Here is a 22,106-nt window from a genome sequence, read left to right as displayed (position 1 = left end):
TTACGTCAATAATTGTCTTGATCTCGTCAAGCCCATATGGTTCTTGTCTTGTTCTTTCTAGCCTGAATATCACTTGTCTTCTTAATCCTCGTAGTTATTAGTAGTAATAAGTGAACTGAAAGCTAGTTTCCTCCAAGTGTTTAGCTCCTATCGTCGGCGGCTGAATTATGTTATTTTATATATATTTTTCATCCAGGGGGCCGGGGGCTATCCAACCCCATGTCATGTAAAGCCCCACCCAAATTAAGCCCAGTCGACTGGGCTTAGCTCTCTGCCATCTCGAGGTTAAGATGAGCCAGCACCTCGCTCTCACCAAGATAGAACATCCAGTAAGACACTGTACCATCATGGCTCAGATCTGTTTGCGAACACGTGTGATCCTCTTTAACTAAAGATCTCAGTTTTCGTATAAGCGGAGGAACGTTATCGGCTGGACCATAAGCGTGTTCGAGATTAGACCAGTCAATGTCGCTGAGGCCAGCTAAAGGGTCTTGATCATCCATCAGTTTGCGTGTTCTGGAATTGTCTGGCTGTCATTGTTGAGCTATGCAACGCACGTTTCTTACATGCAAACCGACTAGGTCGAGATTTTCTTGTTTTATATCACTGCAGACTGCTTGGGCAAGTGTCTACTGCGTACTGATAAAGGGCGAAATGAGGATCTGAAGCGCGGAACCATAATCTGACGCTAACGTGCAGAAGCCGAGATTAGCTCCCTCCAGTCAGCCCAGGGCTTTCAGCTACTCAAATTGGAGGCATTTACTATACTTCTGGCTGGGCGTTTTTCTTGTCTTTTGCACCATCAGCCATTACACTTACAGAGCCCGAGGCCGCCTATTGCGCCTATTACGGCCAAGGCAGACAAGACTATATTGACTAGTAGACTGTTGTGTAGCATTATGGCGCCATTATTTATCTCTTAATTACCTGTATCTTAGTGACGACTTGTCGAAAGTAAAGCGACACCATAAGAGTAGACGATCCCCCTATCCTCATCACTCAATTGCACACCACGCCAGGTGACAGACACTGTTTCCCACTCAATTCACTGATAGTCAGATTTGAACACCATATACTGATACCATGGATTTTCTAAAACGCTATTTCGGGAGAAACACCGATACCAAATACAAGTATCGTGGCGCCAAACTCCCGAGAGAACCTTTGACGCCGCGCGAGATTGAGGAGATGCACAAGAAGCTGCATCCTGATACGCACATAGACAACGCGGCGGAACAAAAGCCTATATTTGACCCCCGGGACTGGAGTGTGCCTTATACGCGATCATTAGAAGAACAATTCTCTGCCACTGGCTCGCTCCAAAAGGCGCAATCGAAATCATTATTGTTTAGCCGACTGCCGCCAGAGGTGCGCATGCAGATTTGGCGCCATGTCGTGGGCAATCACAAGGTGTACCTGACTGTGCATCGTGGCAGACTGAGGCAATCTGCGTTCGAGTCGAACGGTTATCAATGGTCGCCACAGATAGGACTCTTGAGAGTTCCAATGCTTTGCCGAGCAGCGTATGTATGCCCCCAGATTAATGTCATATACACCCTGCCAGAGAATGAAGCAATATTGACTTGATTCCACCTTAGATACATGGAGTCCATCTCGTACCTCTACTCCGACAACACCTTCTGCTTTGGCTTTGGTCAAGCAAGCTCAAAGTCAGCTCTCACATCGCTAGACACAATGCTTCCCAAGCAACACATTGCTTCCATACAACACATCGAAGTCGGATGGCACCTATTTGGTGGTGTTAGTCAGTACTATGACAGCCATTCTCAAGCCTGGGACTTTACCCTGGACGTCCCAGCCCCTGAGACAGAAGCGCTGTGGAACAATGTTTGCTCTGAGCTCATCAAACTATCGCATGTGCGGACGTTGCGGATCGTGGTTTGGCTGTCTGGCGACGGAAGAGCACAGTTTGTGGAAATGGAGAGAGGCATGCTTGCGCCGCTGGTTGCGATGGGGCATTTAGAGCGATTTGATATTCATTTGCCCTGGAACCAAGATGATCCCTTGCTGTGGAATGATGCACCGTTTGGGGTTTCCAGGCGTTTCAAGGTCAAGGAAATGTACGGTGTGAGCATTCCATTGCTCGATGATGACTTTTACTGGTCGGGTTTAGCCGCCTAGCAGAGGAGATTTAGGTGAGCAATTGGGTGCAGTTTAGCGGAATGCTTATCCAAAGATGATGGCTTACAAAGGTTTCTGAACAGGTAGCGTTGGGGCTGTAAAGAATTTTATTTGAATTTAATTGATTTAACCTTGGTCAGCTTAGTTGTTTCTGGAGTCATGAATGGAGAGGCCATGGTAATGCTAGGGATTCGTTGTAGGGAGGCTTCTTTATGGTAATATATGTCATGAATCTAGATATCTGTTCCTCCATTTACTGGGCTTCAATCTCTCGTATATCATTGCAGCCCTGACAGTGCAATCGCCATCGCGTTGCACCGTAAACCCACCTAAGACCGTCGAAATACATTGGATAGAGATCATCGTGAGACCCTGGTCGGATATCCGGACACTACAACATATCTCGGATCCGTTTATAACAAGGCAAAACCCCTCTTCCAGTGTGCACAAGTCTTGCTCGCTTATGGCAGCACACCAGCCTCTATCTCTGCTTTCTGACATCCCTCGAAATAGTTTGCCCACCTCGGCACATGGATATGCCATCCCGTGCCATCAATATACTGTAGGTGATGCCTATCTGGGCGGAATGGCCGTAAGTCCGCATAGACACCGCACTGCCTCGGCCTTTGGTATAGGATACAATTACGTGTTTTATAGTGATTACAGGCACGATAACATGAGTAGAATGTGACATTTTGTATTTCCTGGAGGTATGCCTTATGGTTGTTTGCAAAGACGATAGTGTATGCTGTGCTAGGTGTAAGGATACAGTAAGGCTTCGGATTGTAAATAAGGTCTTGATGGTAAAGTAAGGTTTACAGAGAATTTATGTCAACATTGATAGATGTGGAATAAAGAAGAGGTTATATCGATTGGCTTGGAGTATTGATCTGTGTTTATTATTCCAGGGAATATACTCACAAGGCGCGATATGGCACTATCGGTATATAGCATAGTAGACAATCGAGATACAGTCAGCAAAGAAGTGGGAATAGTGGCTCGGAACTCGGCAAAGCGTCATAATCAAGACGTCACCAATCCACTTTGGCCCAAAGGACCCAAAGCTCACTTACTCTTATTCCCAGCAACCTCTAAAGATCTTTCACCAGGCCTAGAATCTTCTAACACCGTCCCACGAAATTGCGCACCTTCACCATGACAGACTCACTCAAGCCATATCGCATCCCTCAACTTGAAGGCGGCCATCGCCCAGGCTCCGACGCAATCTTCAACTCTCACAGCAAAGATGATATCCTCTCCGCACTCAAACAATGGAATTCCCAGCGTATTCTTCTAGTTCACAGTAAAACTCTCGCCAAAAACACCAGCGTGATCTCCGATCTAAAAGAAGCTCTTGGCGACCGCCTTGTCACTGTCACAGAAGGCGTTGGCTCTCACTCCCCATACGGAGATGTCATCGACATCGCCCACCGCATCACAGGGCACAAGATCGACTGTGTCATCAGCGTCGGTAGCGGTTCTTACTCCGACGCTTGTAAAGTCGCACGTCTAATGTCCGCTACCCTACCTAGCGGATTCGGCGAAAAAGACATGGAGGATCTTCTTGATCAAGAAAAAGGTGTTGCGCCGCAGGATAAGATAAGGAAAGCAGAGGGCGTGAAGCTCATTCTTGTTCCGACGAGTTTATCAGCTGGAGAATGGAATTATACAGCGAGTTGTACAAACAGCGCTGGGAAAAAGCAACATTTCTCACTTGAGGATGGTGGTGCGCCGGATTCAATCCTAATGGATCCGTGGGTTGCAAGGACATCGCCTGAGAAATTGTGGTTGAGCTCTGGAATACGTGCTGTTGATCATTGCGTTGAGACATTATGCAATCCTGAATGCGCAAAATATCCCGATGTGCAAGAATGGTGCAAAAAAGCACTGCGAGACTTGTCAAAGGGATTAGTTGAGTACAAAGAGGGATTGGGGAGAGGAAAAGAAGGTGAAGACGAGCTTGTTCATGGCGCGAGCAAGTGTCAAGCCGGAAGTCGAATGGCTCTTATGGGGTTTATTATTTATAGAGTCAACATGGGCGCCAGTCATGCGATCGGTCATCAGCTTGGTAGTGTTGGAAAGGTTATGCATGGTATTACGAGCTGCATTATGCTCCCTCCTGTGTTGCGGTACACCAAGGCGCGAAACCCCGAGGCGCAGGCCAAGATCGTGAAGATCTTTAATGAGACGTTGGGATGGGAAGAGACTGAGGCAGGCGATTGTGTCGCGAGGCTTGTCAAGGTCACAGGGCTGCCGAGTACACTGAGAGAGGTTGGCGTTACGAGTGATGAGCAAATTGAACAGATCATCGATAAGACTATGACGGATGTAATGTTTTCGTTTGGAAAGGTTTTGATGAGGGACGAAGTATCTGAGATTGTGTACTCAACTAAATAAACCCTACACTGGGGGGCATAAAAAAATATCAGACAACAAAGTACAGTAACATCAATGCAAAAAAGGGTATCCTGACAATCTAGGGGTATCACTAAACAAAAACCATCATCTCGCCCCCCCAAACTCATCCAAAGGCCACAACAACACAAGCTTCCGCATCCAAGGCCAATACACCGTCTTGGCCCAATTCTGCAGAATCTGCAGCGCATACACGATCTTGTAAACACCCATCGAGCTCGCTGTATCGCCGATTCCGTAGAACCGTGCATTTTCCCCATCGGCTTTTGAAACGCTGAGGAACCAGTTATGTTTGTAGATGATGATCCCCGGGAGGAACTCGGGAAGGTCATATGTTGAGTCGTCTATAAAAGACCAATTCGGCCATCTGCTATCAGCCCTCTCTCTCAATCGCACCAGGCGTTTGAGAAAACCCCAATGTGCGGTGAAGGAGGTCCGTACGCGCTGGAGCTCGAGATTTGTGTTCTGCGGGAGAGTGTGGATGTGGAACGCTATCGGTCGCTGCTGTTGAAGAGATCTCAGGTCGATGTGGTTGAAGATGTTTCTGTAGAACTTCCTCTCGAGGCCCATGATGGCAGTCGGCATCCTGTCGCAGGTTGGGTCTATGTAGACGCAGAAATCGGGGGGTTGCGGGGTGTCGAGATCCGTATGGTACTCTGTAATGATAACACCGTCGGCACTGAATTACACAAGATCAGTATTGACAATGTGACGGAGGAGTGGTACTCACCTGCATCTAAAATCGACAAGTTGTGGCCTCCTGCAGGTATGTTCATTCCTGAACGAAAGCTCAAGAACCTTCTGAACAACCTCCATATTCCACTCGTTCGGCAGAGCGTCAACTCTGGTGCAGAAAGAAGTCTGGTACATGACCTCTTCAACACTTCCGGGACCAGGTGCATCGCCTAATTTATGGCGCTGAGTGCAGTAGTGCACATCGCTCTCATGACCGCCTCGCGCCCAAGCCATGTCTCTGTATGAAGGTATTGGGCCCGTGGCATTCATGATGGGTCGGAAGTCTGAGGAGAGAATACCGCGTCCGGCGTAGATGTCGTTGATGCGTTTGAGGAGGATCGTTAATGGCGACGGTCGGGGCTGAATATTGGGATCGACTTTTGTTCTTGGTGGTAATTGCATAGGTATAGGTTCGGTGACGGGCTCGAGTTTTACTTCTGGCCATGACACAGGTTCAGTGTCCGGCTCGACCTTTACTTCTCGTTGGAGTAGGTGTTCCCATGTCGGCGCAGAGGATACACGGGATGGCGTTGTAGCGGGCTCGAGAACTGGGTCGACTCTTCTTTTGATGGGCCACCGTTCGACCTTCCCTGTAGCGTGGCTAGTAACGCTACAGTATTGCTGTTGCGACTCGGAGGACACTCGGTTGTTGGAGGTTGCTCGTTTCTTGGGGGCCCGGTACGAAGTGCTCCTGATCATGTCGATCAAGGTCTTTTCAATGTGGGGAGGGTACTGGGGGCATGTCTTGTTGGGATTGTATCCCGGATCGTCGGGCTGTAGTTCGAGAGTTCTTCTGGCCTCGCGAGGTGGTGAATCGACTCGACGGCGTTTCATGGGATTAGACGGGACATTGCGGTACAGTTCGGGAGTAGGCAACGGGTCTTCGATGGATTGTTGGATATTGCCGAGCCAGATTTGGATTCTTTGATCGAGAGACATTTTGGCAATGCGATAGAATCGCCAGCGACGTTGTGTCGCTATCAATTGCTGTCGATGTTTCGTGCTGAGATTGTGCTTCCGGGGGATCTGACCAGGCAACCCAATGTCCCCGGGTCAGCATATTTCCGGCCACGGCATTACCGTTATTGGTCTGATTGAACATGGTCTGAGCATCGATTACCGAGGATCTAGAGATAACAAGAGCCGAAATTTATTGTAGTGAACAGTCTAGTTTATCGCAGGATCATCAGGATCTTGACTTAGCTCATTTCTAGCTGTCTTCGATTCATCAAGAGTCGTGGCCTTGGAACAGGCTATCGCATGTCACTGAATGAAACGCCCCAGTTAGTGTACCCCACTGGGGTCGACAGTGTCTCAACTTACAGGGCCTGGCTTGCCTGGGAACAAAGCTTTACTGGGCCCAGGGCGTACAATCTGCGACATGTAATGACCATCCTCAATACCTACAGATGGATCGCTGGATGACTGTAGAGCCTACGTTGATAGTGACTAGCCGCCTCATCAAACGCGTACCTGTTACGTCTCAGGCCAAACACTCTAACCCTCGAATCTTGGGCGGTTCGTCAGCAATCAGATCCAAGATCAGTAGTATCCGGAATTCCATCAATCAAGATACCCAAAACCCCTCCATCTCCCCCCAAACACGTCATGAAGCTATTTAGCCGGTGCAGATGGTGTAAGCTTAAACGCGTCCGTCAGCAATAAGCGCATCTCAACATCGCAGATCCTTCTCAGTTGACAATGAGACATAAAGCCTGGATTGCCCTGTCCTTGAACTCCAAGTGTGATCTCACGGGTTCAAATAGTTGAAGCCTTCATCGTCTTACAGCATACCGCCATGGCTTCTGAAGTACTGACTGAACGACCACTGGCTAACCCAGCTGCCATTGAAGTGAATGAGGCCACTCAACAATCTAGGCCGACCTCCATTTTGGAGGTAGAAGAACCTCGCGATGATGAAGAGAACATTGTCTATCCGACTGGGCCGAAACTCTGGTCGACTATGGCTTCAATGGCAATCGCATGCTTCCTCAGCGGACTTGTAAGTCACAAAACGAACGCCCCTCAGTCCCAAAGTCATTTGCTCACTCACCAGGACCTCACTATTGTCGCTGTAGCTGTCCCAAGCATCACAGACGAGTTCCAAACCATCGCGGATATCGGATGGTACTCAGCTGCATAGTACGACCCCAATCCTTCCCGACTTCAAGATCTCAACTCTGACATTTCTCCAGTGGCATGACCCTCAGCGCCTTTGTCTTCTTGTACGTCCCCAGTCCCCCAACAACAACCCCACTAACCCTCACAGCTTCGGCCAGATCTACACCCTCTTCTCCATCAAAGCCGTCTTCCTAATCGGCATAGCAACATTCGAAATCGGCTCTCTGATCTGTACTCTCGCACCCTCTTCCGCAATCTTCATCCTCGGCCGCGCAGTCAGCGGTCTTGGACGAGGTGCCATTAATGGCGGTCTCTTCAAACTCCTTCGTCAATGTTTCCCACTATCCAAACAGGCTATTACCAATAGTTTCTTTGGCTCGATTCAGAGTGTTGGACTTATCACTGCGCCTACTATTGGCGGTGTGTTAATCGATGCGTTTTCGTGGAGGGCTTGTTTTGGTGTTAATTTGCCTCTTGGTGTTATGTGTCTTGTCCTAACGGCTTATGGAGTTCATGAACAGCCTCCGCGCAATGATGCGCCTGTTCTTACCCTGAAGGAGAAGATCAAGAAGGTTGATTTCTTCGGCACGTTGCTAGCTGTACCGGCTATTACTTTCCTCCTCATGGCACTGCAATGGGGAGGGACAAAGTTTGGCTGGGGAAGCTGGCAGATTATCCTTCCTCTTGTTGTTTGCGCTCTTCTATTCGTGGCGTTTGGATACTTGCAGTATCGTCAAGGTGACAATGCTCTGCTACCGCCAAGGATCTTGAAGCAAAGGAGTATCATCGCAGGGATGTGGTATGGGGCGTGCTGTGAAGGAGTTTTGGCCGTGACTGAGTACTACATGTCTATCTACTTCCAGGGCGTCCGTGGGTATTCACCTACAAAGGCAGGTTTGCTTGCACTGCCTATGGTCGGCGGCCTGGCTATCGCGTTCATCATTTCTGGTGTTGGAACTACATGGATCGGATACTATTACCGTAAGTCTCCTCTCGGCTCTTTGAACCAATACTGACAGTCACCAGCATTCATGTTGGCTACGAGTGTCCTCACACCCATCGCATCCGGCCTTCTCACCACTCTCGATCTCGAAGAACAAATCGCCAAAGCCGTTGGCCTCCTCACCTTTCTCGGCTTAGCAGTCGGTCTCGGTCTTCAAGGTCCCCAAGTAGCCTTGCAAGCCGTTCTCCCCATCGAAGACGTGTCTCTCGGTGGTGCAGTCATCACCTTTGGGGCAGGAATGGGCTCTGCCTTATGGATCTGCGCCTCTGCAACATTATTCCAAGACCGTTTGTCAAAGGAAATCCAGGATGCTGCTCCGGGGACTAACACTACCCATATTCAAGAAGCGGGTCTATCTAAGTTGAGGGAGTCAATTGGACCCGATAGGTTGAAGAGCGTGTTGTCAGGCTACGAGAATGCTGTTGTCCAGACGCTATATATCCCATTGGCACTGGCGCTGTTGAGCATTGTTGGAGCGGTTGCTATGGAGCGCAAGTCGATTAAGAAGAAACGGTCTTAAGCAAGGGATGAGTAGACAGGGCCTTCTCCAGAAGCTACGTAAGCAGGGTTATTCCCGTGGCTCCATTTCGACATAATTTTCAATATTTCAGTATTTTGTCTGAGATTATCCACGTCATAGTCCCCTAGTGCTGCTAAAATGACGAAGAGGCTGAAATTTTCTCGCCCAATCACCATTTCTGGATATGTTTCCGGATACCCTTATCCACTGTATTTATGATATCATAACCGTTGAATAATTTGTTGAACCCCCTGTTTTGGTCCCTTAGCTTCCCTCTGACATATTTGTCCTGTCACACAGTTGAACAACATCAAACATAATCGAAAAGTTCACGATTATCTCAGTGACGCCTCGCAACGAACTCACTTATGGCATTGCCGTACAGACCTATCAGGGCCGCCCCTGTAAAAGAAGGTACAGCTCTTCCGAGGACTCTCATTGAGCGAGCTGCGTCGAAGCGATCTGGAATCATCAAATCAGCCTGCTGGGAATGTCGGAAACGAAAGGCAAAGGTATTGCTTGCAGAGGGGTCAACATAAGTATCCTAGACTGACGCATCAGGCAGTGCAATGGACAAAAGCCAGTTTGCGTCAACTGCTCGAAATACGACCGAGAATGCGTATATGATTCTGATATTAGGGAGTCGCGAGTCAGGGGCTTACAAAAGGCGAACGAGAAGCTTGAAGAAGAGTTGCAAGCTGCCAAGTTGCTGCTGAGGCAGATGGCCAATGGCTCTGCTCATTTGAGAGATGTTGTGTCAGGACTGCTGGAGGATGACAAACAACCGACCGAGATAAAGCAGTTGTTGGAAAACGGTGAGCGCACCAACCTCGAGATTGGCGATGCGGATAATGGACGACTTTCGACCACATTGAACGACACAACACTAGGGAGGGTTGCCAGTGGCACTCCAGGGATAGGTGATCCGTGCTCGTTTGCTGTGGAGGAGTCCGGATCTCTCAATGCAGAGATACCAATCATGCAGCAAGAAGAGTCTTCTTCAGATGGTGACTCCTACATTATAATGGAGGCTGAAACATCGGCAGTTTCCACCGCTGGTTCTTCCATACTCTCTGCTTCTAACTACTCGTCTACTGAGCTGTCACCTGAACATGCCCAAATCAACACTCCAGTATGAAACCTTAAATTCACTCAGCTCCTTAAGCACTAACAACCTTCCCAGTCTTTTATAGACAGTAGCAACGACACCCTTTTTTATTCATCACAGATCTCATATTCTCAATCCTCAATGCCGTCGGCCAGGAAGGCTCCAATCAAACAGTTACCTGTCTCAAATCAACAGGACTATCGCGAGGATGTGCTCACGGATACGACGAAAAGCAGAAGTTTGTTCTTCCAGCCGCTGTTCAACCACAACGATTACTTTCTTACGACCTCCATCACTACACCTATGCCACAAGATATAGGCTCTACGAATCTGAGTGTTAGCAACGAGTATTTTGAAATACCAGAGAACATCACAACGAACGTGCAAGATGGCATCCCAAACAGCTATCTCTCAACGAAACCGAGTAGTCCAGTCTACGCAACAAAGGAGGAGCTTCAAGACACAGCGCTCAGAATTCACCCGAATTACAAGAACCACTTTGGAAACCTTGCACTATCGAATAGTATCAGAGCCAATGGATATCCTCGACATATACAAGACGCCCAAATACGCAACATCTTCGTGCCAAATTGGGCTGCCACGACACTCAACACCGAACTGGACCCGGGGGACATGAGCAACGCATTCAGCGACATTTACCAAAAGGCCACAAGTCTACTAAAGAAAGGCGAGCCTGTAAATCGAGTCATCGGAGACCATCCAAATATTGCGGCATTGTACGATCAGGAGCAGTTCGACAGGTCGTCTTTGTTATCTCAATGGGCAGCTCGCATGGTTCATAGCGTGAAATGTCAGGGTAACTAGTACGTCCTTCAAGGGATTGTGGCGGAAGCTGATGGTTGGCCTAGGATATGATTTTACCTGTTTTGCATCCATGAATGTCTTTTGGTACATGATGCGATGGATGATCGACCCATCACCAGAAACATATGCCGCGATGCCAGAATGGATCAGACCAACGTGAGACTTCTCCAATCCCTTGGAACACGACATTTATTGACACGCGACAGTGCAAATCAGCTCTTCACACCTCATATCAGCATGGCTGATTTCGTCCTCTGGCCCGCATTCCGCGAGCTGGTAGTGCAGTTCCCGCAACTTCAAGAGCGTATGGCGTGGCTTGCGGATATGTCCATGCATATCAGGTGCGAGTGGCCGTATGCGCTGGAAGATGCGTTGAAGCCAGACCCAATTAATGGAACTGTTGATCTCGTGAATCTGGCCAAGGTATGTTCGTTGTCTTCTTGCCTGAATTAATTATACTGACTGTCACAGGAGCATGTTGGGAACTTAGGATGTTGGTCTGTCGGGCCTTCATTTAGAAAGTTGGTAATGAACGCAGATGCGTACCTTCAAATTAGGAATGAGGAATGAATAAACTATTCAATAGACGAAGAAGCAGCAACAATTTAATAGAAGCGTTCCTGTACATCTCAATTGGAATAATGTGGCAACGTAAGCGCTGAGAACGGATGCAAGCCCTGTATATACATTATTTGCAGTTCAGCTTCCATCGAATCCTCTCACTACAGCAGGTTAAGCCTGTTTCGTCTTCCGTAGTATAGTGGTCAGTATGCAAGCTTGTCACGCTTGAGACCCGGGTTCAATTCCCGGCGGGAGAGTCGCCATCTGTAATACACAGAATCTTTTTTTGCCCTTTTCCTTTATAGGCAAGTCACTTTGTTGCTTGTCATTTGATTCTTTCCTTTGCATTCCTCTGCCACTTGTGTCATATCATGGGTTGGATTTGAGGATACTGCCATTCATATGTCGAACAAATGATTGAAGAGACTCAAAGGTGACTCTGAGGATGACCAGTACAAGTGTATCAAAAGGTGTTATTTTTGCTGTGTTACCTAGACCTATCTTTCCGAGATAGCGATAACTAATATCCAGAAGGAGGTTTTTCAATCACTGATATCTGCTCAAACTCTTTTGTAACCCTGATTATCTGCCTTGTGCTCTCATCATCCCTGTCGCTCTCTCGATCCTCTCCAGCAGCAACAGTAGCTCTGACATCCCCATCATAAATGGGATGGTGTTTCCCACGAACCTGGCCAATAGTGACGAGATTGATGTCTTCAGTGCCTCTGGCATATGAACTGTCGTTTTTGCGCAGCGCCTTGAAGAGCTTTCGAAGCATGGGCATTGAGCCGGCGATAATTCCGAGACTGCATTCTACGACTGTCCATAAAATGATGTTTCCGATGCCATCTGGAACATCGTCAGTTCTGAACTTTGTACCTATGTAGCCAAACTTACAGAGTTGATCAGAGGGCTGAGAATACGCTGGAGAGTACGGGAGCCGAATAATGGTTGCCACCGATGCCCTACGGTGTGTCAGTGAGAACCATCATGTATCGGCTGAAGACTTACAAAGCGCCAATCCCCATTACTACATTCGCCATGGTCTTCAGAGTCCTGTGCATCTGGATATTCCATAGAATGATGACGGGTACTATAGCAACAGACCAATCCACCACGATATTGATGCCCGAAACAACGTAGGTCAGTACTGAGAGGATACCTTGATCCAGACATGTTCCTGTATTTGGGTCCCACGATGCGCTGAGCGGTCTGCACCTGACTAGGCCGATAATTGTCGCTGTCAGTGTAATGAGGGCTGTCAAAGCTATCAAGCCCCAAAGAAAAATCTTGATTCTCTGGTTATCTGTTACGCGCAATAGCTGAGCGCAAATGGAGATTTTGATGAAGAGGGAGCTGCTGACGTAGAAGATCTGCCAAAATGTCACGGCCTAAAAGCACGATTAAAAAGGGCACTACCCACGCCTGGAAAACGCACCTTGAAGCCTTCCATCACCATAGCCGTGTTGAGCTTTGAGTCTGGTGTTCCAATACCGGTAAAACTGCCCCAGATAACAACTCCATTGTGCACCAAGTTGAGAGTCGCTCCAATGCACATGAGCCAATCTTCAAGGCCGAAACAGTGATGCGTCACCCTGACCCATATTCTCAAGCCGACAACAACAAATATCAGTGGCGTGAATATGATGGTGATAGCGAGAAGAGCTGCAGCAAGACCCGCCGGTTTGACTGTGTGCCATGTCTCCGAAACATCTGCCATAATAGGCAGGTGCTATATCGTGAAGCTCGACTGCTTGATGTAGGATAATACAAAAAAAGAGTTTTTGGATGTCAGATATCAAAGGATACAGGAGTACTTAGCTATAGAGCTCATAAATCCGCGAGTAATTACCGTTGTCGGTTGGATGACCAGCCCTATTGATGTGTCGAGCTTTAGCCAAAATGCTGCCAATTATGCATCGGAAGACCAGCATCAGTTCCCGGTGATGAGAATTAAAGTTTACTAGCTGGGAGGGCCAACAAGACGTCGACGAGAGAAGAGATAACAAGACAACGGTAAGTCGAATCAAGCCATCAATTCTTCTGTAATATACGTTGCGATCTGTCTTGATTAACGGCCTGTTGATCAAAAATACTAATCGAGCTTCCTTTAGGCACATTCGGCCTGGGAATCATTGATTCCGTCCCCAGACTGGATTTGAACAGATCTGGTACCCTTGCAAGCCACGAATCCTTTGCCCCTGTATCGGGGTCAGTTGTCTCCCGGAACCAACGCGAGGGAGTACCCGAAGTGGGTAATCTCAATCTACTCTCTGGTTTGTGCACGAATGACAGAGTATTTCGTAACAGGGCATGCATACGAGCGTCAGGGGAGCGCATGGGGGACTGGCAGTATGCGTGTGGCCTGATGGTATGATCTGTTGGCTGGTAAGATACCGCCAATCATTCACTTGGTCTTGAGCGAGCGCCTTGAAACCGATTCGAAAAAACGAGTTGTTGCCATTTTCTCGCACTAAAAAGGAGAAGGTAATGGCATCTACATATTCAAGCCTCGATTTGTAGGTTCAGGCTGAGAGGAGTCTGTGTCGAAGATCGACTCTAACGGGAAGCACCAGATAGAATGTGACAAAGTTCAGACATGCAGCTTCAGAATGCCAGGGTTCGTTGACCACGAGCTGAACTCAAGGGTACTGAGGGGTTTAACAAGGATAGAAATGAAGCACGTCCCTCAACACGAAGTAGCGATCTTTACTTTTACCCCTCGCTTTATTGTCTCATCTGTTTCTTCCTTCACTTAAGCTATTCAATATGTCTGTCTACGACGTCAAGGGCAAGAATGCTATTATAACTGGCGCAGGCTCAGGTATGCCATGGTTCCTTATCGTCTCGTCTCATCTCATTAAATGGACAATTGACCTCGCTCTAGGAATTTGTCTTGCCTTCGCCAAACAGCTTCTTGAAAATGGATGCTCTGTTATTATAGCTGATCTCAAGCTCCGCCCTGAAGCAGAGGAGCTCGTCAACAAATGGGTGATCACTGAGGACAGCAAGCCCACTGTTCACTTCCACAAGACTGATGTTAGCGATTGGGCCCAAATCTCATCTTTATGGGACGCAGCGCTTGAGAAGCTTGGACAGATCGACATCGTCTGCAATGGCGCTGGCATTTACGAACCTCCATCAAGCACTTTCTGGAATCCTCCCGGAGTCTCGCCTCTATCTGAAGATAAGGCTGACGGTAATCCGGGAGTGTACAAGACCTTTGCTGTGAACGCATTGGGGCCTATCAGATTGGCTCAGATTGCTATGGACTACTGGCTTCTGAACCGTAACGTGCAAGGTAACCTCCTTTGGGTTGCCAGCTGCGGAGGTTACCTTCACTCGTTACAGACGCCGCTTTACTTCGCTAGCAAAGCAGCTATTGTCAGTTTTGTGAAGTCACTGTCGACGGTACGCAAGCGATTCGGCATTCGGAATGCAGCTGTTTGTCCTGGTGCTGTATACGTGAGTGAATCCTCCGGCTGTCAACTGCTATTGAGATCTCGCTGATCAGATCCCCAGACGCCCATCTTTCATCCAGAGTATTGCCGTGATCGAGTCCGACCTGACACTCTGACACTTACCCCAGAGCAATGCGCCAATGTCATGTTCCAGGTTCTAACTGAAGAGAAATACGGCGATGGAAACATCATTGAGGCGATGCTTATCGGAAACAAAGAGAGCAACTCGGTCAGCGTGCGAGAAGTGCCGATGGAAGCGTTATATCCTACTGTTGTCGCCGAAGGATCGCATGATCATCTATATGAGGAGGAAGAAAAGTTGGCGAAACAATTGGAGGCGAAGGGAATGAGAGAATGATGCAAACTCATCTTATGATAGAGAAAACATTGGCTTCTTTTGTCGCTCATGGTCATAACTAGTAAACGACATGCTTACTGTTCGCGGTGTACAAGGCTTACTCTTGGCTATAGTGCATTGCGGATCTGAAGCGGATTCTGTGCGGACTTTATGCGGGTTTTAATGTCATATTACCTGAGTTTGTCAGCATAGATACATTGAGACGAGAATCTCGTTACATTAGATAGATCCTTCGATAAAGATATGACGTGAATAAGCTCGCTGATTTGTCATGATGGAAAGGGAGAAGAATTTGATAAAGACCTTTGCTCTGCTCAATAGTTTAATCATTTCTCCTGTTTCTATCAGGTCGTGTTCTAGTCGTGATCCCACGAAACAAGACAATAATATGAAGTATTCAACGTTCTCAGTTCTACTTTCAGCGTCATTCTTTGGAGCTATCCAGACCCAAAACCTTTCCCCAGCATTGCCATTCTCAACAGGCTTCAACTCATCATTCTCCCTCTCTCCAGCTCAGATCAGAGAAGCCAACCTTTCAGAGACTGTAGCCAGCAGTATCAACACCGTCATCAACTTTCATCAATCCAGTCTTGCAAACGGTGGTCCTACACAAGATGACTTCTATAACCTTCCTGATAAACCGACTGACCTTCGACCTGGTCAGATTCTCAAAGTACAGGAAGTAACGGACCCAGCTCCATTCTCCATTGCACCTGGATCGTCCCTTAGCAGAATCCTCTATACGACTCGTAACTTTAACGGAACTATTATTCCTGCAAGTGCGTATATCTTGTGGCCGTTTCTGCCCCGTCAATTCGAACAAGGGTCTGGTGGTAGAGCGCCCACTATTCTTTGGGCCCATGGAACATCTGGTTTCTTCATCGACTCTGCACCTTCCGCTCATCGTGGTCTCTACTACGAGAATGTCGTACCCCTTTCTCTTGCACAAGAAGGCTATGCAGTTGTTGCACCGGACTTTGCGGGTCTTGGAGTAGACAAGGCATGGGATGGAAGTGACATTCCGCATCAGTACTTTGCAACACCTGCTGGTGCACAAGACACTCTCTTTGCGATGGAGGCAGCCCTTGAGGCTTTCAGAAACCGTCTCAGCGGTAGGTTCGCCATTATGGGCCATAGCCAAGGCGGTGGGATTGCTTGGGGTGCAGCGGAGGCGCTAGCCAAAGGAAAAGATACCAGTGGCAGAGGAGCTTTTAAGGACCTTCTGAAGGGATACGTGGGCACTATCTCGATTGCGCCCGTCACAAAACCTTTGTCTACTCCCCGACTCTTCAGCAGCTACAGTGCATCTGTGGCGTTGTCGAGTATCTTTCCTGACTTCAACCCCAGTCAATGGTTGACCCCACTGGGTGTTACGAGGCAGAAGTTGATGAAGCAGATCGGGGGTAGTGTTGCAGTTGGGCAGCAACTATTCTTTACTGAATCGCAGAGTACATTTGAGAAAAAGGACTGGTATAACGCTTCTTACCACGCTGCTGCCTTTGACAAGCTTGGAATTGTCGGGAACAAGCCATTCGCAGGTCCTCTTTTGGTAATCCAAGGTTCCGAGGATGTCTTCATCGCAGCTTCGACTACCAACGAAACTGTCGGGAACACGGCCAGTTTGTACCCCAACAGCTCACTGAGTTACATGTATGTCGATAAGTTTGGTCACACTCCAATCATCTCTGGTGTTCGAAGCCTTTGGATGGCTTGGTTGGAGGGCAGGTTCCAGGGCAAGAAGCAGCGAAAGGGACTTGAGAGATCATATGTCAGCGGATGGTTGGGCGATACTAGGCATTTCTTTGGAAGTAATGGACATCTCCAGTGGAGTGGAGCTCCAGAATATACCTATCAGAACCCTGGGGCGGTCTAGCTTGAAGTATTGTTCTGGTGGATATCGAGAGCTGCTTATCACACAACCGATGTTGGTGAACTGTCATCGAAACAATCTCGGATAACAATAATTACGGGCTCGTTCAATCACATACGACCACACCTATCAGAAAATTCGGGATCCCGTCTGCTCTCCCATAGACAAGCTGATAAGGGGCGGATTAGTAGTTAGGACGGTGACGACTAGCGAATACCCGCTGTTGTATGTTTTTTGCCATTACACTACATATTTATCTAGTCGTACACCCGAATGCTGCTTTATAGCTCTAGTTCAATTCAATATAGCGTCAAACCTTGGCTAACTTGACATACACGTTCTTCGGCGACCGCGTCAACGCGAGCATCTCATCCTCCGTCGCCAACTCAGGCTTGATCGGCTCCAGTTTAAACGTCCAGAAGAAAAGGGTAAGAAATATCCTTATCTCGATGTAAGCGAGCTTCTTGCCAAAGCAGCCACGTGGACCCAGTCCAAATGCTTGCGCCGGTCTCTTCTGAGGATCAAACACCGTCTCCTCCTCTCCCTTGTCATTAACATTTGTCGTGAGCCACCTCTCAGGAACAAATTGCCCAAGATCCTCTTCATCAAAAAGCTGTGTCCTTCCCATGTGCGCCGAAGCAGCTTCAGATCGCTTTTCCGTGTTGACTGGGATACTAGGCATCATGACGCCAGGGCCATTGCCGAGGAAGCCAACTGTTGTTCCTTTGGGAATGAACCTTCCGAGGATCTCAGTGTCAGTGGTTGCTTGTCGAACGGTGACTGGGGCGACGCGTGAGTGCCTTAGCATTTCTTCGATGACAGCGTCGAGGTATGGGATATGAGATTTGAGAATCTCCTCAGTTGTCGGGACTCTGTTTTGCTTTACGGCTTCTGCGTGTGCGTTTCGGATAGCGTCACGAAGCAGTGATTGTACACGCTGGTTGGCAGTTAAATACTTCATTCCCCATCGGAGAACAGCTGAAGTCGTCTCATGTCCAGCGACCAGGTATCCCATCAACTTCCGACAATTAGCCAATTCCACTCACATAACAAACAGTAACATACCTCGCTCATAATAGTTTGACTGCGATAATTCGGCTTACGTCCTTCTTTCTCCGCAATTACATCCTCTCGGGCAAGCATATTGTCCAAGGCACAGCGCTGTGGTTGGCCTGATTCTCTTCGTTCGATGCTCTTGCCAATCTCACGATCCCTCAATCTATCACGCCCCGCCCTCGCCCGTCGCATTTTGGAGGACAGATTCCGGTAGAGAAAGTGGTGAATGGTGGGCAAGGGCGATCTCATGGACAGGCCGACACTGTCTGCAAGAGTCGTGAAGCAGCCCTGCTCATTATCGAGCGGAACATCCTCAAACTCGAAGAGGTCATCTTGTCCACCTGATAGGGTTCTCGCCTTGAGCTCTTGGAGTTGCCTGCCAATTTGTCCGTCTCCAGAATCAATGCCAAAGGAAGCACCGAGGATGATATCGAGTGCTGAATTGTGGATGTCCTGAGCTATGTCGAATGGTCGGCCACCTGACAATTCCAGCTTACGATCCCAAAGCTTAAGAAGACTACTAAACTTTTCATGGATCTCCGGAGCCGAGGCCTATCTAAGTCAGCAAACACACTGACGTATAGCATGTGTCTCCTTACCTGTTGAAGAAAGCTTGGTGCCATTAAATCACGGATCAACTCCTTATTCTTCTTAAACTTCGGATCCGACGATTTCAGCGTGATGTGATGTCCTGGCACAACACCATTGAACTGCTCCCACGTCACATTACTCCTATCAAACTCCTTCAATCGACGCATGCAGATATCCGATGCCTCAAAGTAATCCGCCACGAAAACCCACGGTGCGCCGAAAGGTCGCATGAAGACCTGAACAATTGGTGATTGATGCCGAGCAGGTTGCTGAGCCCACCATTCTCGACGATTGGGAGCGTCTCTGAACTCGGGGATGTCGCCCATGAAGGATTTGACTGCATTTTCGTTATATGGAATGCCTGGGATTGGCTTTGGAAGAAGCAATCGTCGGAGGAGGTAAAGCGCGCTGAGGATTGAGAAGGCTAGAGCTAGTGTGAAGCCTTTTGGAGCGCGCTCCGATAGCTCAATTATACGGGACAGCATAATCGCTAACTGCAGGAGGAAAATGTGCTGACAAGATTTGAGGCGTAACAGGTCTTTATACACTTTATCAACGGCACAATCGGTAAGAGGACAGCAAACTCTATTCTGAGAGGGAATTGCCGACCTTGCTGGGATTTTGCATGTGCATTGAATGCCACCTTATTGGTTCATCGCAGCCTACTTCCGTATTCTCATTAGTGGAGGCGTAAGGCTTGCGGGGTTGGGCGATGCCATCTTTTAGCGGCTTGGGACGTCAAACAGAAGACAACGAGGGCCGTAATGGTATCAATGGCTTTTCTCAATAGCAAACTTAGTTCTTCATTACCGATTGCTAGAGATTGTGCACCGGAGACAGCCAGTAGGAGGGTTCCATCGCGGTGCCTTGAAGGATCCAATGCGAAAGCGAAAAAGATGAGGGATGTCTAGATCGGGAAATTCCTTCGAGATGGTTGTCGCCGTCTGAGGTAAGCGGGATTGATCACTGACATGAGATTGGGGGTTACTGCTTATCGGCCTTACATGAAACGTCGCACTATAGAGTTCGGGATGTTCCCGCGCGTTCCCGCCCAGGCCAGGGCTGAACTCCATGCTGACTGCGCATTTACGTCAACAGCAGAATGGGAATACGATGATCAATACACCTAGTCAATCTGGTGTGTTGAATTGACAATAGAATCTCCTCTCTTGTTACGTATCAATCTATAAGAGGTATTAAATACAATCCGAGAAAGGAAACGATATCGCATCCTCCGTACGTAAAGAATTGACTTCCAGGCTGACTTAAAGGAGCGATAACAGGGTAGGTCCTGCAGAGAATGATTACATACATTACCTAGAGAGAAACAAGATCAGAGGATTGGTGGCAAACTTAACTTCTATCCGCTATGATCGCTTAGCGGGGCGAGGAAACATGTATCTCAGGAACTGAAAGAAATCCATCAAGGTTCGACGTTCATGGCGTTTAAAATACTTGATCTATGCCGCTTGCGATAGACTTGGGATGGACTTCGCTTTGTCTGCCCATACTTGAGACCGGGGAGGAGACGGCGTTTACGAGGTCCTTCATCTCTTTGTAACTCCTTCTGCTGTCGTCGCTTTTGGTGTTCTCGTCATCTGCTATCTCGTTGCTGTCTAGGATAATCGCTATTCGTTCTTAAATCTCAATTAATATTTTGTTGAAACCCTGCTGTATGTCGATTCGTATGGTTCTTGCTGTCTAGGATAATCGCTATTCGTTCTTAAATCTCAATTAATATTTTGTTGAAACCCTGCTGTATGTCGATTCGTATGGTTCTTGCTGTCTCCGACCTGACTGGAAGTGCAACTGGCATCGTTGAGGCTTCGTTTTCCGTAGCGGTGTCCTGTGGTGTCGTTGAATTACGTCCTCGTGCAATGCCTCCCATTTCATTATCCGCGCCCTCAATTTCTTCCCCGGGAGCTGAAGTCTTCGTTTGTTCCTCTTTTGTCTGTGCCTTCATTGCCTGACTCTCTTGTTCCTCTGATGGGCTATCTTCGTCTTGAGGTTGTTCGAGAGCGGATCGCATCTCAGTGTTTTCCTGACCAAGTCGATCACTTCCTCGCTGTAGCTCAGCGATCCACTCGTGGTATGCCCCTTCAGTCTGTGTATAGCTGTCGCGCCTAGAGGCCCTCTGGTTGCGGCTCTGTTCGAGCTGCTTTTCGAGTCTTGCTTTGTCACCCTCCAACACCTTCTCCTTCGCCTTCAGTTCTCTAATCTCTTTGCTTGCTTCGTCAAGTAGATCATGAAGCAATTTATTGCCGTCTTGAGTCACGTCATTGTCCTCCTGGACTTGGTCACTCCAATCCACCAGTAATTTGAACCTCTCTTCTAACGACTTATTCTCTTTGTTCTCAATCAACCCCCTTCGTCTTGGGTCTCGCTCTTTAAAAAATAGTGGTTTCGAAGCAGAATGTTTCTCTACTTCTGAACCTCTTTGTTGCCGTACCGAGGGCTGAATCTTAGGTCCTGGTTCCGCGCCTGAACTTAGACGCTCAGTGAGATATCTAACCTGTTGTTCAGCTTTTTCTCGCTGACTTGTTTCTTCATTAAGATCCATCAACAGCATTTGCACATTCTGCTTAGGTGCAATGCTAAAGTGCCATTCTCTGTAGCTATCATGCATCTCAAAAAGGGCTTTAGGGATGCTGAAAACTCTTGAGAAATGTTGCGGTGCCTTGGGGAGGTCCGGTTGTAATTCTTTGGCCTCAACACCAGTGGCACTAGGCTCCTTGACAGGGCTAGCCAGACTACTGTCTGGTGAGGATGCTCGAGATGGGGACTTGGGCGAAAATACTGATGAGGTGTGCGAATATCGCCCGTTGCTTCTTCCAGGGCTTTGGATCCTGGTAAGACATTGTCCTGATGAGAGACCTCTTAGTGAGTTAGGAGATGCTGTTCGACAGGATCTTGACTGTGTGGGAGGGTCTGGCGAGCGAGAGCTTTGCGCTGATTCGGCATGGTTGGAGACCGAACGAAGTTCTGAAGGGCCAACAGTAGCCATGGCGTATTATGTGCGAGCTTGATAGAACAAAGCATTATGATACGAGATAGAAACTTCAATTTATAATGACTTAACATAGTTGGAATGTGCTTCAAAGAGCCTTAGAACGATCTCAATATAAGGTCACCTGATTGGTCCACACAATTGTGTAGGCAGAGCCTGATTATCTTGACATCAATGAGTTGCGTTTTGGAGGGCCTCAAAATCGAAGGCGTTCATCAGCAGATCTGCTTAGGCGAATAAAGAGCAATGTGTTCAGCCAACTACGTCTTACATGCCGTTCGCTTCGCGCTGTTTGCCAGTGATAGACGCGACGACTACAGCCTCACTTTGGAA

General features: G+C 48.1%; 11 protein-coding genes and 1 non-coding gene across 12 annotated transcripts; 6 read left to right on the top strand and 6 right to left on the bottom strand.

Annotated features, from left to right (window-relative positions):
* Positions 1-61: 61 nt before the first annotated feature.
* BKA55DRAFT_584485 (uncharacterized protein) lies at positions 62-633 on the bottom strand. Its single transcript, XM_046194333.1, has one exon. The coding sequence runs from the start codon at positions 501-503 to the stop codon at positions 264-266; it is 240 nt and encodes a 79-aa protein (XP_046042407.1). The 5' UTR covers positions 504-633; the 3' UTR covers positions 62-263.
* A 165-nt stretch (positions 634-798) lies between these two features.
* BKA55DRAFT_626885 (uncharacterized protein) lies at positions 799-2,341 on the top strand. The gene is made up of 2 exons (XM_046196863.1): positions 799-1,523; positions 1,599-2,341. The coding sequence occupies exons 1-2, from the start codon at positions 1,084-1,086 to the stop codon at positions 2,140-2,142; spliced, it is 984 nt and encodes a 327-aa protein (XP_046042406.1). The 5' UTR covers positions 799-1,083; the 3' UTR covers positions 2,143-2,341.
* A 54-nt stretch (positions 2,342-2,395) lies between these two features.
* Positions 2,396-3,096, bottom strand: BKA55DRAFT_599304 (uncharacterized protein; the record flags this gene model as incomplete). The annotated part of the gene is made up of 3 exons (XM_046196377.1): positions 2,396-2,514; positions 2,618-2,846; positions 3,064-3,096. The coding sequence occupies 3 exons, from the start codon at positions 3,094-3,096 to the stop codon at positions 2,396-2,398; spliced, it is 381 nt and encodes a 126-aa protein (XP_046042405.1).
* Positions 3,097-3,297: 201 nt separating this feature from the next.
* BKA55DRAFT_599303 (uncharacterized protein) lies at positions 3,298-4,539 on the top strand (the record flags this gene model as incomplete). The annotated part of the gene is made up of 1 exon (XM_046196376.1): positions 3,298-4,539. The coding sequence occupies one exon, from the start codon at positions 3,298-3,300 to the stop codon at positions 4,537-4,539; it is 1,242 nt and encodes a 413-aa protein (XP_046042404.1).
* Positions 4,540-4,644: 105 nt separating this feature from the next.
* On the bottom strand, positions 4,645-6,231 carry BKA55DRAFT_599302 (uncharacterized protein; the record flags this gene model as incomplete). The annotated part of the gene is made up of 2 exons (XM_046196375.1): positions 4,645-5,236; positions 5,288-6,231. The coding sequence occupies 2 exons, from the start codon at positions 6,229-6,231 to the stop codon at positions 4,645-4,647; spliced, it is 1,536 nt and encodes a 511-aa protein (XP_046042403.1).
* Positions 6,232-7,090: 859 nt separating this feature from the next.
* BKA55DRAFT_527378 (major facilitator superfamily domain-containing protein) lies at positions 7,091-11,439 on the top strand (the record flags this gene model as incomplete). The annotated part of the gene is made up of 11 exons (XM_046188924.1): positions 7,091-7,294; positions 7,349-7,434; positions 7,488-7,517; positions 7,562-8,394; positions 8,440-8,875; positions 9,322-9,448; positions 9,502-10,068; positions 10,120-10,861; positions 10,914-11,025; positions 11,076-11,292; positions 11,341-11,439. 11 exons carry the CDS (start codon positions 7,091-7,093, stop codon positions 11,437-11,439), a joined length of 3,453 nt encoding a protein of 1,150 aa, XP_046042402.1.
* A 176-nt stretch (positions 11,440-11,615) lies between these two features.
* On the top strand, positions 11,616-11,687 carry BKA55DRAFT_t294. The gene has a single exon. It is a non-coding gene; the product is annotated as a tRNA-Asp (tRNA).
* Positions 11,688-11,950: 263 nt separating this feature from the next.
* On the bottom strand, positions 11,951-13,150 carry BKA55DRAFT_717031 (uncharacterized protein; the record flags this gene model as incomplete). Its single annotated transcript, XM_046200914.1, has 4 exons — positions 11,951-12,279; positions 12,328-12,395; positions 12,442-12,821; positions 12,869-13,150. 4 exons carry the CDS (start codon positions 13,148-13,150, stop codon positions 11,951-11,953), a joined length of 1,059 nt encoding a protein of 352 aa, XP_046042401.1.
* Positions 13,151-14,142: 992 nt separating this feature from the next.
* BKA55DRAFT_668059 (uncharacterized protein) lies at positions 14,143-15,533 on the top strand. The gene is made up of 3 exons (XM_046197874.1): positions 14,143-14,254; positions 14,318-14,895; positions 14,953-15,533. The coding sequence occupies exons 1-3, from the start codon at positions 14,200-14,202 to the stop codon at positions 15,247-15,249; spliced, it is 930 nt and encodes a 309-aa protein (XP_046042400.1). The 5' UTR covers positions 14,143-14,199; the 3' UTR covers positions 15,250-15,533.
* A 104-nt stretch (positions 15,534-15,637) lies between these two features.
* BKA55DRAFT_527391 (Alpha/Beta hydrolase protein) lies at positions 15,638-17,122 on the top strand (the record flags this gene model as incomplete). Its single annotated transcript, XM_046188925.1, has 1 exon — positions 15,638-17,122. The coding sequence occupies one exon, from the start codon at positions 15,638-15,640 to the stop codon at positions 17,120-17,122; it is 1,485 nt and encodes a 494-aa protein (XP_046042399.1).
* A 307-nt stretch (positions 17,123-17,429) lies between these two features.
* BKA55DRAFT_527589 (cytochrome P450) lies at positions 17,430-19,251 on the bottom strand (the record flags this gene model as incomplete). Its single annotated transcript, XM_046188939.1, has 3 exons — positions 17,430-18,137; positions 18,185-18,727; positions 18,775-19,251. The coding sequence occupies 3 exons, from the start codon at positions 19,249-19,251 to the stop codon at positions 17,430-17,432; spliced, it is 1,728 nt and encodes a 575-aa protein (XP_046042398.1).
* Positions 19,252-20,375: 1,124 nt separating this feature from the next.
* BKA55DRAFT_584472 (uncharacterized protein) lies at positions 20,376-21,834 on the bottom strand. Its single transcript, XM_046194332.1, has one exon. The coding sequence runs from the start codon at positions 21,768-21,770 to the stop codon at positions 20,490-20,492; it is 1,281 nt and encodes a 426-aa protein (XP_046042397.1). The 5' UTR covers positions 21,771-21,834; the 3' UTR covers positions 20,376-20,489.
* Positions 21,835-22,106: the final 272 nt, after the last annotated feature.

This window comes from Fusarium redolens, assembly GCF_020744475.1.
Source record: "Fusarium redolens strain MPI-CAGE-AT-0023 chromosome Unknown BKA55scaffold_26, whole genome shotgun sequence".
Classification (NCBI taxonomy): Eukaryota; Fungi; Ascomycota; class Sordariomycetes; order Hypocreales; family Nectriaceae; genus Fusarium; species Fusarium redolens.
Note: the sequence above shows the minus strand (reverse complement) of the source record. Positions and strands in the feature narration are given on the sequence as shown.